The 17,891-nt window shown below is 45.0% G+C and overlaps 1 protein-coding gene across 1 annotated transcript; it reads right to left on the bottom strand.

The window, feature by feature from the left end:
* Positions 1 to 694: 694 nt before the first annotated feature.
* Positions 695 to 4,425, bottom strand: LOC118089073 (pleckstrin homology-like domain family A member 2). The gene is made up of 2 exons (XM_035123511.3): positions 3,820 to 4,425; positions 695 to 1,128 (listed from the first exon to the last, which is right to left on the bottom strand). The coding sequence occupies exon 1, from the start codon at positions 4,277 to 4,279 to the stop codon at positions 3,851 to 3,853; it is 429 nt and encodes a 142-aa protein (XP_034979402.2). The 5' UTR covers positions 4,280 to 4,425; the 3' UTR covers positions 695 to 1,128; positions 3,820 to 3,850.
* Between the last annotated feature and the right edge of the window lie 13,466 nt (positions 4,426 to 17,891).

Here is a 17,891-nt window from a genome sequence, read left to right as displayed (position 1 = left end):
AAGCCCTAGGCTCAGTGGTTTAACCACAGCGCCACCTGGGTGCCTTATATGTCAGTAGGGTACTCAAATAATTTTATACCATCAAGTTGAAAGCTGTTGTTGTTGTTGGTAATAATTTAAACCTCAATTTAAGCTTGGGGCAACTGCTCTAGGAAACAGTGCAAGATGAACCGATGCCTAGCTTCTCTGCTCTGTAATATATTAAATTGCAACAACTTCCAGCTACTGAAACATGGTCTTCGTGACCCTATGGGTAAAGGTTAGTCATCCTAGCTTGCCATTCTAAATAAGACTTTAACTCCTTTTGTACAGGTGGAAGGGCAGGCATGCTGCTGGAAATCCAGTTCTCTTTGCAGATTTGATCAGTGCAATATCTATACAGTTATACCTTAGTTTTCAAATGGGAGTCGAATGTTTTGGCTCCCTAAAGATCAAAAACCGGAGGTGATTGTTCTGGTTTTCAAACATTCTTTGGAATCCAAACGTCTGGTGCGACTTCTGCGGCTTCCTGCAGCCAATTAGAAGCTGCGCCTTGGTTCCTGAACGTTTTGGAAGTCAAACGGATTTCCAGAATGGATTCCATTTGACTTCCAAGGTACCACTGTACTAATAATTTTACTGCCAACATCTTCTAGTCTAGAATTAACAAATCTAACTGCTAACAGCAATTACAAAGAGAGGCTCGTTTCAGATATGTGGTAAAATAAAGTGAACATATCACATCATTTATTTGGAATGGCTACATTAATGGAAAGAGCAACATTAAGACAGCTATTTGCTTAAAAAGCATTCATCAAAATAAATACAAAATATTGATACTACAAATAATTTAAACTATATCTTTCCTCCCCGTCAGGTGGTGTAGGATAGTCTTTGCATCTTATAAATATAAAACAAAATAGCAGTTTGCAAAGTGGGCCTCCTCTTCAGTTGGCCAGGCTTTGTGTTTGTCAAAAGTTTCTTTGGTTTGCAAAAGCCTTTCAGCAAAGATTTGGCTCTCCTGCTCAGATCTGAAGAGATCTAGTGGTCGCTGGCATCCTTCTTTGCTTTCCTTCATTGGTACCTTACTCCGGTGCACTTGAATCACAGTCAAAGACACTTGATCCTGTTGTCATCCAGAATAATATTCTATAGATGGGGAGGGAGAGAAAGGTAAGAGGAAGTCAGCAAAATGAAGAAGACCAAGTAGAAATCTCAAATTGGTTTTTAAAAGATTTGCCCAAATAAAAAATAATAGGAGCCTTGTGGCATCTAAAAGCAGGGGTGGCCAACTTACAGGCTATGTAAGAGGTCATCTGTGGTCTCCATAACCACACTATATATTTTTTGAAATTATATTGCTGGGTTTTTTGTTTTTTAAATGATTCTTTCTATAGGTCCTCTGTTGTAATATCATGATGACAAAAAGTCCCTACAACTTTTTTTCATATTTATAATAAACAAATATTTTTGACTGACTATTCCCATGGATCCTGACGTGATTTTTGGCTGCAGCCATTTTGACCTATGGGCAACACTTTGGGAGTCAGTGTGGTCCTTGGCCTCAAAGTGTCTAGTCACCCTTGCCTGAAGTTGATTTACAGCAAGGGTTTTTATGGACCAAAATTTGCAAATGCTTTTGCCATGATAAACCTATTAATTTTTAAAGCGTCACAAGACTATTTTTGCTGCAGCAGACTAAAATGACTACTCCTCTGGTAAATGCCTGGATAAAGATTTCTACAAAATGAAGCAGCAAGCTAATGCTGCATTTCTTAAGTTTCAGTGTAGGTTGCAGACCAGTCTTTCTTCCAAGTAATTAGTGGGATTAGGGTGAGAGGAGAACAATTGCTGTTGAATGTTTTAGGCAGAGTCCTCCAATCTGCAAAAACTAGAGTCAATGGAAATAGAAGCAGCACACTGAAAAAAAAATCCCCTCTTTTCAAATAGCATAGCAGGCAGCATTCAAAGTTGTCCAAAGGCACATTCACAATAAATCCCTGAGTCGACATTAGAGCACTAGGCAGTGGCTCTGAAACATTTACTACCACAGACCACATGAAACTGGCTGAGGGTGTTGGCAGACCACTTAATGATTTTTCTGCCTGTCATAGGAATTGTAAGTTGCTGTGTGCTAGATGCTATATGATACTTAAATGCATTTTTATTGCTTCTTTTATTTCTTATATTGTACTGTATTGCATATACAATGTTGAATATAAGAAATAAAAGAAGCATCAAAAGTAAATTTAAAAATTAGTACATTTAAAGTGATCAGTGTGCTGGCTCCTGCCTTCCGCCACACTCCCTGTGGACCACCTGAATGAAGCTCATGGACCACGGTTCGGGGACAGAGCATCTCAGCAATGCAATCCTAAACATATCTACGAAGTCACTAACAGTTCAGTTTTGTAGGAATTGTGATCAGGACTGCAAAAAAACTTGCTCTGGCATAATACGGTAAGCACTAAGAGCTTACAAGGCCATCAACCTTCAAATCTCATACTTTGAAGTATCCTTGCTGAAGCCCAACATGTTTTGCAGCTTCAAGAGCAACTGAGCACCCCTCCCAATACACCTCCATTATATGTAGTTTAATTACATTTTTACATGAAAGATTTCTGGTCAGTCAGAAGAGAAGCACACACTACATAGTCTGTGTGGGCCAGCCCTATGTGGCACCAATAGGGTGCATAGAATTTTGTGCAGAAAAGACCCTTTGAGTACATACATGCCACTTTCCAAGAATAATGGTTTCCCTGGAGAACATGGACTTTGGCCCGAAACACACATTCAAGACTTCTTGCTCACTTTTTTCCTGCCAAAAATTGCTCTCCCTGCAAAGCCAGTCCTCCCCCACCTCCAGCCTCCCCTTTTGGTTTGCAAAACAAAACACATGGATATAGAACAGACATCCCCAAACTTCGGCCCTCCAGATGTTTTGGACTACAATTCTCATCTTCCCCGACCACTGGTCCTCTTAGCTAGGGATCAAGGGAGTTGTAGACCAAAACATCTGGAGGGCCGCAGTTTGGGGATGCCTGATATAGAAGAATCATGGACCACCACATGTTCTGCCATTGTTCTGCCCTTAAAAGTCCAAGGGGTGGCTGCTTGCAGGTAGCGTCCCCCTCGGCTCCAGCTGAGTTAGCGCAAACTTCAGCTTTGTCTGCATGTTGCACAAACACATTTTGTGCATTCCGATAGCAATGGTTCTAAAAGGAAGCTGCATTATACAGAATCACCCATCTCAGGGCTGTCAGCAGCTCCCTCTGTTTCCAGAGGGGTTTTTCTCCCACTCCTATCTGGAGATGCCGGGGAGTGAACTGTGCCCAAAGCAGATGCTCTACTCCGGAGTGACTGCACTTATCCACCTCCCAAGTGCACTGGGCACTTTGGCTGACGCTGGTCCGCCAACAAGCGGCAAGAGGGACTTGAGGGGAGGAAGAGAAGAAGCAGTTCAGCAAGGGGCGCCCTAAGGCCTGTTCCGACTTGGCGGCAGCTGGTTCTTTGTGTCTGCAGCCCGGGAAGCTAGAAGATTTCCCCAACCCTGCACCTCCGGGGGAGTTTGCGGAGTCGATTTCCAGTGGGGATTTCGATCCAGTTCCTTGTCCCTTCAAATCCCTTCCGTTGGGAAATCTCGCTCACCTCCGCCTTTGCTACTAATCTTATTCTAACTGCAGCCTACATATGCAAAAAGTACTCGATCGGGATCCAGCCTACTTTGGTGCACAAAACGAAGAAGCCACCAGCTCACAATTGGCGATGGCCCTTTCCACCCTTGGCGAGCCCCCAGCCTCCCCCTCCATCCCGAGGCGCATCTCCTGCTCCCTCCTTCACCTTTGGTCTCTCGCTCGGGGGCGCGCCGGGATCAGGGCGCGCGCGCGAGGCGCCTGTCCCGAGTGGCGGCGGCCGCGTGCTCGGCGGCCTCCTGGCGGCTCTTGAAGTCCTCGATGGCGCGCTTGTTCTGGAAGTCGATGAGCGCCATGGTGATGGAGGCGTTCCAGCAGCTCTCGCCCGGGCACCGAAAGTCGATCTCCTTGCGGTCCGTCGTGACGATGGTGAAGTACACGTACTTGCCCGTCCGCTCCACGCAGTCCACTTTCTGGATGGAGCCGAAGCGCAGCTCCTTCCCGCCGCCGCCTCGGGCCTTGCCGGCCTCGGGCGAGAAGAGGCTCAGGCTGTCCTTGCTCAGCACCACCGCCTTCTTCTTCCACAGCTGGAAGAGGCTGTCGCTGCGCTTCTCCAGCTCGCCCTCGCGGATCACGTCCGACGGCGACGCGGCTGCCGGGCCCTTCATGCTGCCGCTGCTGCCCGCGCTCGTTAACAGAGCCGCCGCACCGAGATCGCCTCGAGGGACCAGCGCCAAGCCCACGCTCGCCCGCCTGCCTTTCTTGCCCTCCTTTCGACGGGGACGCTGGCCTCTCCCGCCGGCTCTGCGATGCTGCTGGGATTCGCTATGCGCTTTGGGGGCGAAGAGGACCATTTATGGCTTTGGAGAGACGTCCCGGGCCCCGCCCTGCGAGCCCCGCCCACGCCAGATGCCTCCCCGCCCCCGCGTTCTCCCTCTCAATTCCCCACGGTCTAACCCTGTTCAACTCTCCACTGACAATCTTCTTTTAGCCATCATCACCACTGCAAGTGTTGCCCTGCAATGGTAATTGCAGAAGTGGGGTGCAGAACCTGAGAATGACTTTCCCATCCCCACCCTCTTCCCAGCTAGGAGTGCTGGTATTTCACTGCATTCTCGATTATTATTGCACGCTCTATGGCTGGTAGCTGAACATGTGACCTGATGACACTGAAAAACATTGCATATACAGTATTTGTGATGACCATTCAGAGACACAAACCCTCACTTCAGCCCCTTTCAGGTGCATCCAGAGCTTGGCAGGCTTTGTTAGGTCCAGTAGATCCTATGCTGGTACCACTGAAGGTGCATAGGCTTGTGGACTGAGAGTCCTGCTTTTGGGAGAGAGGTAGACCCTGTCTCAGCCTTCATGAATTCATGGAGTGCTGGATCTTGTCTGCAAAGGGCTTTGATGTTGTAGCTAACACATACGGAACATGCATGTCTGAACCAGCCCCAAAGGGATGCTTCACAGATGACATCTTAAGGGGTAAACCTTAAACGTTTTGTGAGTTATATGCAAAAAAGTGAGTGCAGCAAAGCTGTGTTTGCAAAAGTGTATTATACACTTGCTAAGTGTACTCAAAAAAGCACTGGAATGAAGCATGGCTCCATAAACTGCAAAAAAGAAAAAGGGGGGGGGAAGGAAAAAGGAAAATGAGACGGGTCTGTGGCAGACAAAACTAGAAAAGCAAAACAGAGAAATCCAACTGAAAATGTACAAAAAGGAATCTGTAATTGAAATAGCCCACAAATAATGGGAAAAATTATTGGCACTATATTGCTGCAGATCGATACCATGCACAATAAAACATAACATAAACACATCAACCAATACACAGAATAAATATGAATGGACAAGGTGATTTTACAGACACAAGTGCTGGACTTGTGGGTATACATGTAAACAGAGCTCTTCCCACTAATTCCAAATGAGCTTAAGAGCAGCATAGCTGAATGTTAAAAACTGCAATTGCATGCCCACGTGTTTTGATAGGGATTAAGTGTCCCAGTCTCCTGAAGTCTTAATGTACACAGACAAAAAGTTGTCAATTCCATGCCTTGGAAATGACGATAGGGACAAAGAAAATGACGCAGAGTACTACAGCAAGGGGGAAGATTAACAGCCAGTTCTTTAGTCTGCCGTTTCTTCACCTTGTGTGGATATTTTATTTGGGATTGATTGTTCTCTGTGTTAAGAGAGTGAGCCACGAACCTGCAAGTCCCTGGTTTGAATTCTGACTTTTACTGACTTTTTATTTGCTGTTTTTCTGCAATCCTATCCATCAGCAGTGGGTTGGTTTCATCCCCCCCCCCCCCAGAAATAAAGGCTCTGTGCACTATACATTTAAAGCACATTTCCTCCCCCACTCCCCATGAAACCTGTGAACCATAGTTTGTGAAGGGTTCTGGGAACTGTAGTTCTGTAAGTGGTAAAATACAATTCCCAGGATTATTTGAAGGGTGTGGGGGGCACTTTGAATGAATGTATGGTGTGTATGCAGACAACCTCGCAAGTGCACCAAATGGCTCTCTACGCCTTCAGCTCACCTTCCTTTATAATGCGACAGTCTCTCTCCCTTCTGTTCCCCTCCTTCATTTTTCCTGCCAACGTATTGCATTGCCCACCCCTTTCCCCCTCATAGCCTTTACTTCAAGGCTGACCCAAGGCAATCTGCGGCCTGAGGCAAAGAACAAGATGGCATCCTCCACTTTCCCTTTCCATATTCAGAAACTGCCTAGAATGGCAGTTAATGCTTCTTACTTCAATACTGGCAAACAGCCACAAGGCTGCTTTCCCCCACCCCCAGCATTGACGCCTGAGGCAGCCACCTCACTTTGCCTAATGGCAGGCCAGGCCTTGATCTCCTTGCCTCTGTTCTCTTCAGACATGTCTTCCCGTTCCTTCTTTGGCTCACTTGTACCTCGCAGGATGACTCGCCTCAGGAATGCAGCTGTTGCCTAGCCCACTACCTATGAGTCAGCGGCAGCCTTGGAATTCTCTCTGCAGGTTTCATTCAGCTGTTGGGCTGGGCCCGGATAGTGGGAGAAGAAGAGGTAGGCCTTTTGAATGCAAATGCCACGGAAAGCCATTCTTTTCATGCAGGAAACGTGGAAGATGACTTCACTTTTGGATTCGGTAAGATTATCTGATCAACTTAGTCATGCTTTTCCATGCTTTTAGAGGAGGACTTGGTCACCCCGATGTTCGCCCGTTTGGGTTGGCTCCCTCACTGATGTGTTCTTTTCCAAAAAAAGCTGCTTCATAGGTTCATAGAGGTAATACATGTCACTTGTTTCAACGAGCCTCACCAATCCCAGGAGGAGATTGGTGTGGTAGCATGTAAGCATTCAGAAAGAGGTTTTGGGTGCCTATTTCAATGCACAAATGGGTTGATACGGAGAATGTATTTCATACGTTCATTGATTAATTTGAAACATACATATCCTTCTATTCTTCAGAATGGTGCCAAATATAGGCGCTGAGCTTGGTGTAGTTGTTGTACTTGGTAGACAGGGGTTCAAATCCCCTCTTAGCCATGCATCTCACTGGGGTGACCTTGAGCCAGGCACCGTCTCTCAGCCGAACGTACCTCACAGGGTTGTTGTGAGGATAACATGGAGCAGAGAGAAAACCATGTACGCCACCTTGAGTGCCTGAGGTGGGAGCTAAATGCCACAACATCAGTAATAATATGTTAGTGCTTTGGAACTATTTCTGTATTTGGACTATGTCTGTCCAAAGTTGTGTTCCCACCCTTTCCTGCTTTTGTGAGCTAGGAAGGTTACCAACAGCAGCCTTGGCATCAAACCAGTTAAAAACTCAGCTACTTTCGGTACTGGAATTACAAGAGCACAGCAGTATCACTTGCAGCCACTACTTTAGCTGACAGGGCTGCGATAGCAGGAGGCTGAGGAGTCATAAAATGGGAGAAGGGAAGGGTTCCCTTCCTCTGAAAGGAGAATCTGACAGCTCCAGGCATAGGAAAGGAGCAAGAAAGGCAGCAGGAACAATGCCAAGAGTGAGAGCATTCAGAAGTGAGATGAAACAAATGAAACAAATTGAGAGCTGCAGGAATGCACGTCTGCACATGCCCTGCCGTAGCTTGGAGGGTTAAATTATTAGATGTGTTTGTTCTAGGTGAGACACCCACTTGCTATTTCATTTGTGCATTCAAGAGTTTGGTTTCCAAACTTTTCACCTCATTGGTACTTTTTTTTTTATAGCTCCTGTCACTCATACGACCGTGTTTCTGGGGCTTTGAAAATAGCAAAATACCGTTTCAGTACTTTGGTTTTGGATTTTTATTGTAATGGTGACAGTATGTGTTTGTTTTGCACACTCATCCACCCAGATAGATATATGCGCACTGATTAAGATTAATTTATCTACCGACTGCTTAATATTGTTATGAGTCTTTTTGCAGGGGAAGTAGGCTGTATGCTGAGACCCTTCTAATTCTTGGATCCAGCATGGATTCAATTGCTGGAATAGCCAGGTGAGCCTGGTAATGGCCTGCTAAGTGCAGGTTGTTAAGAGAAGAAAGGGAGTGGCTCTGTTTCAGAGGGCAAGTGTGTAGGTTTCCCTCCCTGAACTTTCTGTTACCGGTAGTTAGAAAGACAAAAGACCAGAGTGGAGAGTAGGGTTGTGCGAGTCAGAAAATGAAAGAAAAGCTGCAGGCAGAGAGAGAGAGCCATGCTTGATTTCTGTTTGAATTCAAGGCTGCGGCTATGGGAGAAACAAGACCCACTTGTAGTGTTAATGTTGCAAACCCCTCCATCACAGGTTCAGGTTGTATATCTGTGTGAATAAACCATTTATCATAAAGACACCATAGTCTCCACTGTGCCCTGTGGAACGCCCTCCCATCAGATGTCAAAGAGAAAAACAGCTACCAGATTTTTAGAAGAAATCTGAAGGCAGCCCTGTTTAGGGAGGCTTTTAATCTTTAATCAATTATTTTATTCTTCTGTTGGACGCCGCCCAGAGTGGCTGGGGAAACCCGGCCAGATGGACGGGGTATAAATAATAAATTATTATAATTATTATTATTATTCCAAAAGGAGACACAAACACTGTGTTACTACCTATTGCTCTCAAATGTGTAACCTACACAACTGTGTGTATAATTTTGGAGTACCAAAATGCCAACAGTGATCCAATGCTGCAATACTATGCTTGTCAACTCAGAGGTCAATCCTATTGGGTTCAAGGAGGCTTATTTCCCAGGTAAGTGTGCATAGAATAGCCAGCCTAAATTCCCAAGTCTTTGTTGAACAGCTTGCCAGCGAAATTCAATTAAGTGAAATATGAAAAGCTACATAAAAATTAATGCGGCAACTAGGATGCATGGAAGTGAAAAGGGGCTTTGATTGAAGCAAAATGTCATGCCTACTTTGTAGCAATGAAGTAATATTGGAAAGTGTGCTTGCAACATTAAAGGTGAAGGGGCCCCTGACCATCAGGTCCAGTCGTGTCTGACTCTGGGGTTGCGGCGCTCATCTCGCTCTATAGGCCGAGGGAGCCAGCGTTTGTCCACAGACAGCTTCCGGGTCATGTGGCCAGCATGACAAAGCTGCTTCTGGCGAACCAGAGCAGCACACGGAAACGCTGTTTACCTTCCCGCTGGAGCGGTCCCTATTTATCTACTTGCACTTTGATGTGCTTTCGAACTGCTAGGTTGGCAGGAGCTGGGACCGAGCAACGGGAGCTCACCCCGTTGCAGGGATTCGAACCGCCGACCTTCTGATCAGCAAGCCCTAGACTCTGTGGTTTAACCCACAGCACCACCTGCAACAGTAGATATTGGGAAATAATTTCCATGACATCATTTTGATTCTTACTCTTACATTCGATGACTTGCATCTATTATAATACACCCCGTGTGGAGAGGCCTTTGGAGAGTTTTCAGAAACTCCAGCTGGTTCAGAATGCTGCAGCCAGTTATAGAAAGGATGTGATCCTCATGTTTCAACAACCCTATTGGCTACTAGTCTGTTTCTGAGCACCATTCAAAGTGTGGGATATGCCATACAAGACTTGGGACCCAGATTATCTAAAAGATTGCATTCTCCATATAAGTCTCCCTGGGTTTAAGGGTCCCACCAATGTCTATAGCTTAGTTTTTAATGCTTTTGTCCTTGTGTTTCACTACATTTTATTGTATTTCTGCTGTTGTTGTGAGCCACCTTGAACTTCATTTGGTAGAAAGGCAGGATGCAACATTTTTAAAAAATGCACACATAAATTGGAAGCCATTTCACAGTATCTTCTTATGGCACCAACATTTAAAGCTTTATAGGCAGACGAATGAGCTTCATAGTCTATGGGAAATCTGTCCTTAATGCATGTTAATGAATGGGTGGCAAAACCCTGCTATCATTTCCCAAGACCTTCTCCAGTTCAAATTATTTGTATTCATGTGTATTTGTATTCATGATTTGTATTCATGTATCCAAAGCAGAATACCACATGGACTATCAACAGTGTGTGTTTGTAAACGGAATACCTCCAGGATGAGTCCTTGGATATTTTATACATGGGAAAAGTTGCATTTTTGCAAGACTTAAACAAAGGAAATGGTGGTGTTTATTTGCCTGGACTGTGAGAACTTTGCTCCGCCTGAAGCCATCAACATTAAATAACCCAATCAGCCAGTATACTAATATTTATCTGATATGCATACTTTCCCCAAAGCAACCTTTAAGTCTTTCTCAATTACTGTTACATAACACTGCACTGTACAAAACTTTTAGTGAGAGGAAACTTGCCATTTCCCATAAAAAGGGATCATCTGCATGCTACGTATTCATGAGTTTGTTAATTGTGAAAATGAACATAGAGCTTCTTTCACAGGGCGTCCACTCAGAATCTCCAAAGACGAAAGAAAAGCCCTCATTACGTATTAAGTTTATTACTGGATTATGTCTTTATGTCAAGGGCAGCTTCAAACATAATGCATTTTGCACACACAAAGATTTCACAGCTGAAATAGATGCGTCTGCAGTGTATCGGATGTTGATATCAACACAGACCAGTACCAATGGTTATTCAGCCTCTTTCATACACACAACCGTTCCAAATTCCAGGGATATATATGGTTGTTCACATCTTGAGACGTGACACAGAACCAGCCAACAAATATGTCTAGGGATCTTTGCTTTAAAATGCATGACCAGGACGTGTCGATATTTGTCTTAACTTCCACTGGGGTTTGTTGTATGCTCACATAAACCATGAAGAGTTGTAGAGGTCTTTTATTCAGCAACAGTTTTGAATTTTTGTCACACCTGAGAAGTGCATTTTAATAATTTCTGTGCCAAATTTTTCTCCCACCTTCCAGCCATGGACCAAGATGGCCCATCAAGGTGTCCAATTTGACTTGTGAAGCCATTTACCCCAAACAATGTCCACCCACCAATCAGCTGACACCACTGATGGGCAGGAGAACAGGGTTTAACCCTGCATTGGCTGTGCATCCTGTTCCCTATAGAGGGATTCCCAGAGGAATCTGCCCCACTCCTACTCACTCCACTAGAGTTGCTTTCCACTCACTTGAAGTAGAAGCATGTCCTGCTTTACACAGTGCTTTTAAGGCAGGCTCCCCGCTCCCATTTCAGCCTTTGCAAATCTCCACGCAGTCCCCTTTTTAAACATCCCAGATCGGGGGGCTTAAAAGGGGAGTGTGGTGAGGCTTGCAAAGCCCTAAAGGGGGAGTGGGGGTGGGAACGCTCACCCCGTTTGGCTCACATGTCCAATCCCAATAGGTTACTTACTACTGCTGTAAACATATTGATTGTCTAAAACTAGAGATGCCCAGGTCTCTGCACCATATTTTTATGCTAAATGGGGCCACCTGATAGCAGTGGCAGGAGGGCAGGTACTGGCTCCCTCCCCAGTATAATTCAAGTTCACACACCCTACCTTGCAACTCTCTCCTTCCAATTAAAGGGTGTGGCTTAATTTTTCCTACTGACCCTGTGCTGTAATTATAGACATCTCTGAACCAGTACAGCAGAAAAAAAATGTTCAGGAGGAAAAGTAAACGCCTAAGTTGTCCTCATACCCTGTTTCTCATATTTTAAGACATACCCATAAAATAAGCCATAGCAGGATTTTTAAGCATTCAAGGAATATAAGCCATACCCCGAAAATAAGACATAGTGATAGGCGTAGCAGCAATGCCGGCCACGGCAGGAGGAGGAGGAAAAAAATAAGACATCCCTTGAAAATAAGCCATAGTGTGTTTTTTTGAGGAAAAAATAAATATAAGACATGTCTTATAATATGAGAAACACGGTAGTAGGGGTATTCAAATGGCACCCCCCCCAAACAGGTGAACTGGGTGGTGGGATCGAGCCTACTCACTCTGTTTTTGATGCTGTGCATCCACCATGAACAGGAAGGAGCCCTATGAGCACGTCTATGCATGTGTGTAGGGTTCAAAGAACCCTGGTCAACTGGGGTTCCCTACTGCACATCTTAGGTATATATGGACCCTTCACCCTGATACACAACATGCAGCTCAATCAAGGGTAGGGCCAGTGGGATATGCAACAATGTGGGGTGGGAGGGATTTGCAGTCCTATGGTCCCCTCTACACACTGAAGGTACACATGAAGGAGGCTCCAGCGACTGACCACAGTAGCAAAGACCACAAGTGTCCAGAAGTCAAAATACCTCAAATTCATTGTATGCGCTGTGGGGAGGAAGGGGTCCCATTGCATTTGATGTGGTGCTTTGTAAACGAGTCTCTACTGAAACTAGCATGGTTCTTTGTGTTCCTTGTTACTGCTTTACTACCAGAGACTGGTGGTGCCTCAGTTGTGGAACACTCACTTCAAAGGCTGGAACTTATGGTCATGTTGTCAGAAGGCAAAGTCTTTTTTTAAAAAAATTTTCTGAGCTGTTTAGAGTCAACATTAATCCTGCTGATTGTTGCATGCTGCTTTTTATGTAGCTTTTAATATAATATGTTAACAGCTTTTTCTTTTCTTTTTGCAAACTATCCTGGGAATATGACTGAAGCTTGATATAAACTAATAAACCTGATATAAACTAATAAACTAATGTTTTAAAATATTTGACTGATTGACAAAATTTGTTTTGACCAGTCAAGTGTTGCTCGTTTGTCCATAATCAAAAAGCCCACCCTAATTTACATGTTCATATTTTGCATGCATGCAATGTACTTAGCATATTTAAGATTAAGCATATTTCAGATTGATTTAAATTATTTCAAATGGGTTAACCTTTATTAAGTTATTACCTTGACTTCTTTTGTAATAATTGATTATAAATGGAAATGAATAAATATATGGTGATACCTATGGAACTGTCATTCAGTTAATATTTTTCCTTCAATAATGTTTGAAATTCCAGCCTCTCTCTTTAATATATTGGAAACTCACATTTGTTATCCTGTAGGTAGACAGCCCTTAGGAGGAATACTGATTCTCCGCAATTACTCTAGCAACAAAGATAGTGCACCCCAAATTTTAAGAGGCTATAGCAAAGGTAGTAAAGTGTGGGTGGTTTTAATATAGGGTGGATAATTACATCAGACAGACACTATTAAAATTAATACATAATATTCAGCACTTATGTCGTGCCTTTCATTTGAAGTGTGTGAACTCCAAATGCTGTTTATAATCCTTAAAGCAGCCAGAATGCAGTCTAAGATTTTGGCCAAAAACCCTTGACAAATCACGATCACCACACTCCTGGCTCCAGCCAGACCTCAAAACATATTGCAAAGTGCACTGTTTTCTTTGTATAGAATGTAAGGCTTGCATTGAAAAGATGCCGCCCATTGCAAGCATGACCACTAATGGGACAAATTAGCCCGCCAATAAAGTCTCATTGCTTTCAGTTGGATGTACACTGGAATCCTATGCATTTTTAGTCAGAGGTCCCGTTGTAAGAAAACACTTCCAAACACGCCAGCCATCTTTTGGTTGGGAGTTGTCATGCAGGAAGGATTTTTGTTTTTTAAGAAAAAATAAGAAAGAAACCAGTGTCTTTTTCTAGATTGGAAGGAGATTGGCCTGCTCCGAGGAGCTTACATGCTCTGGGGAAAAGAACACTAAGCAGTGTCTTAAATGTGTAAACGTAGTCTGAGACCAAATCCTCAGAAACCTGTCCTCCTCACGTGAGTAATTAAACAAGAAAAGAAACAGATTGCTTTGGCTGGTGACTGGAGTGGGACACACAGGTCAGACCTGAAAAACACAAAAGCAGTTGGGAAGCTCAGCCACAGTAATTGCGGCCTGACCACTGACTACCTTTCTGGCTTCCCAACATCCATCACTTGACTAGTGTTGCTGCCAGCAGCAAGGGTGTGGGTGTGTGGCAATGTGGTGGCCGGGTTAATGAATGGAGTGACAGCTGAGCCCAGGGTTGCCCAAGTCTGGGAGAGCAGACAGCCTCGCCCATCATTTCCCACACTTAGTTTGGGCTTTGCCATTAGGGTGGAGAGAGAGCGAGAAAGAGAGTCACCCGTCTCCTCCTTAACTTCAACCCAGCTCAACCAGTAGGTTGTGTTCTTTGGGAAAGGAGAAGCCTCCAACCCATTCCAAAGTGCTTTTAAACTGGGTGTCCAATTTCAGAAGCCAGCATTCATTGAGGAGTTGGATTAAGGGCAAAGGAATGCAGACACCTTTAATTGCTAGGAGCTCTTCTCTCACGTGTTGTTGCTGCTGTCCTCTCTTGTCGGACCCATGTCAATTTGTCTTTATGAAGATGCAATTGTACAATTTCAGGATTTATTCTTTAATAAAAGATAAAGAAGAATCTATGTGTGCAACTTGGACCAGGGGCAGGGATGGTGAATTCCTTCAAATTCAGGGATGGGGAAGCTGTGGCCATCAAGATGTTCTTGGACTCCAGCTTCCACCAGTCCAAGCTGGAATGGCCAATGGTCAGCAATGTTGTGAGATATAGCCCAATAACACATGCAGGGCCACAGAGTGCCCATTCCTGCTCCAGTTTCTACTGTAAGAAGGACCATAGCTCAGTGGTAGGGCATCTGCTTTGCATGGAGAAGGTCCCAGTTTTAATCCTCAGCATCTCCAAGTAGGGCTGGGAGACATTCCTGCCAGCAACCCTGGAGAGCTGCTACCAGTCAGTGTAGAATCTAGGGCTGCCCAAACTTTTTTCAAAGAGAGCCAGATTTGATGAAGTGAACATGCATGAGGGCTGGCCAAAGTTGTTGAGTAGGGTGATGACCTTTTCAACAATGGGGAGTGTTCTTAGCAACATAAGGTATACAAATGTCACACCTGCACAAGGTAAAAGCCCCCTTTTGGGACCTCAAAACTCAGCCAGAAGACCCTGAGCTTCTTTTAGGATTGAAGTTGTTGAGCTTTTTTTTTTTTTACTCCAATTTTAATTTTACTCCAAAGCTTTTTTTAAAGCATTTTACCCCAGGACATATACTGCCACTGGAGCCGGGTTAAATTGGATTAGGCCCCCGAAACAGACTTTAGACATGGTATAGAGACAATACTGAACTAGACGGACCATTTGACTGCCTTGGTATAGGCAACTTGCCATATTCTCAATATATTCCCTAAGGTGCTTCCTGTGGATTAGAGTGTTCAGTGCTGCTTCTGTAGAAAGCGTGAAATACTTGACCCCCAAGGGAGCTGGCTAATGGGCCAAGACTTATGCTCCCACACTCTCCAGTTGCATACCAGCAACACTCTTTGGCCTTCTCATCTCAAGCATTACCACTGCCCCTACTCTCCCTGCTCTGAGCTGTGGGCAGAAGGTTCCCCTGCCCCCTCCGGAACTGATTCCATGTGGGCTCCTCCAGATACCCTGTTCATTGAGCATTCATTCTGAGTTGCTTGTAGAAAGTTTATTTGGAGGGCATACAATGCCTGGTCTTTACTCAACATTTATCCTGCTTTGGTCACAGGTCTATGAATGGTCACAGGTCCATAGGTCTATGAATATTTGCCCTGGTGTGCTTGCATGGTGGTTATGCAACTTTCTGTTACTTATTCATTTATCCTGCACTTTTCAGTATCTTTCCCTATCCTTTTCCAAAAAGCAATTAAACACACAAACACAATTTCTAGCATGTGCTTGAATCCCTCCTGCAAAATAGTGAGAGTCTGGAGAGGAGTCTCCCTGTACTGAACTATGCAAACTCATGCTCCTGTCTTCTTAGAAGTCTCTCTCTCTCTCTCTCTCTCTCTCTCTCTCTCTCTCTCTCTCTCTCTCTCTCTCTCTCTCTCTCTCTCTCTCTCTCTCTCTCACACACACACACACACACACACACACACACAGTTTAGAAGAAGGGACATTTTAAACATTATGTCATATGAATCTAAGTAATCTTATGTAACTGATACTCTCTGCAATAATCAAACACGGCCTGCCTTATGTAACTTGTACTGCCAGCAGCACTCGTTTCACAATGACAAACTACTGCTCCCGTGCCCTCCTGTGAATACGAGGGCCCTGCCCCTTTCCATCGCTTCCCTTCTTGCGTGTGCAACCATGCTCTCCACCCTTGAAGGAGAAGCATGATGGAAAAAGCTCCCTTTTTAAAACCAGTCAGTTGCATCTCTTGATACTTGTATCCCCACAACGCCATTGGCTGAAGTGAATTCTGGAAACTCTCTTGCGCCTCAATGTTTATCTCCAGCTACATTGGTAAAGAAAAAATGCTTGATATGCATGATAACACTGTGACACCAGATGGCGCTGTGGAGTCCTATCTTTCACCAACAGGATTTCCCTTTATGAAGGTTACAACACGTTTAACTGAATCGCTTTTTTGATATGTCTAGATCCAGCCCAGATCTGCTGTTGCTGATTGTGCCAAGCTAATTACATTTCTACCCAACCTTTCCCTCCAACGAGTTCAAAGTGGCATACATGATTCTTCTCCTCCAACATTTTTATCCTCACAACGACCCTCTGAGGTAGGCTGAGAGGCAGTGACTGGCCCAAGATCACCCAGTGAGCTTCATGGCTGAGTAGGGATTTGAACCCTACTCTGCTTCATCCAAGTAAAGCATCTGGCTGGATGCAGAGGAGTGGGGCCAGCTGGGGAACCACCAGGGGAAGAAGGCTCAGAGCCAGGGGATTGGTGGTGGGATGACAATGAGTGGTCAGGGGGAGAAGAGGGAGCAGACTGAGAGGAGGTGTTGGAAGCTGAAGAGCTAACAGGGTTTAGTGAGCAGGAAGAGGCTGTGGCAGAGAGCAGCCCAGAATCAGAGGCGGAAGCGGAGGCTGGAGAGGGGGCAGCCAAGAGGCAGAGATGAGGCAGGCTGCTGAAGAAGCCAAGGCGTCTCCACCTCCTGCTGAAACCAGCTCCCCTCTCTCCATCTCTCCCAGAACATGCAGAGAAATGAAGAGGGCAGAGCAATGAGAGACAAGACGGCGGAGCCTTTGGCTGCTGCGGAAGGAACCAGGGGAGGATGAGACTTAGAGAGTGGTGGGAAGGTGGGGACCTTCAATCTTCACAGCTGCTTCATTGGGGCAAGACCTACTGGGAAAGGTTGCTGTGACCACTAGGACTGAGCTGTTTTGTTTCTTTGACTAAAGAGTTAATTTCACTGACACCGGGTCCTTTATTGTTTTATTGCTGCCCTCCACCTGACTCCTGGTCCAGACACTCATGCACATTTAAATACGGCTTCTTCAACGTGGAGCTAACACCAGCTGTTCTCAGGCTGACAGACACCTGGACAATGGGATTACCAATTGGCCAGAGGAAAAAAAGGAAAGGAAAACACAGCCAAGCTTCCTGTGCCCTTAAAATCAGCCTGATGTACAAGAATTAAAAGGTGAAGATTTCACAGTGCGACCATCTGTGCATAGTTGTAATTCAATTGGCTCTTCAAAGGGAGGCCAGCTGAAAAGCTGGCAACTGCATGCAATAAGCCTGCCAGGAAAGGGCCTTGTCTCTTTTGGCAGGCTTTTCCCGAGAAAATTAAGGATTTTGTTCATAGCTGTGATGGTCTGGACTTGAACATTGCCAAGGATTTGGCACCCTAATGACATGGGAAATGCTGATGGGGGTGGCATGGAATTGTATGACTAACCAGTCTCAGGGAGAGTATTGCAGCAAACTACTGTACAAATTATGTGATTCATTAAGCATACTCTGTTGCGGGTGTGGTATGTCTCCATGGCAACACAATAGTATTCCTTTCTGGGCTTCCCTGTACTCCACCCAAGTCTTCATGCTTTCCCTCTGTGAGTGGGACATGCATAGGGTTGTACAGAGGACTCTGTGTGAGAAAAAGAATGGGAAGATCAGCA

Source organism: Zootoca vivipara, chromosome 1 (genome assembly GCF_965207765.1).
Source record: "Zootoca vivipara chromosome 1, rZooViv2.hap1.1, whole genome shotgun sequence".
Lineage (NCBI taxonomy): Eukaryota > Metazoa > Chordata > Lepidosauria > Squamata > Lacertidae > Zootoca > Zootoca vivipara.
The sequence above is the reverse complement of the archived record's forward strand: the minus strand, read 5'-3'. Positions and strand labels throughout refer to the sequence as shown.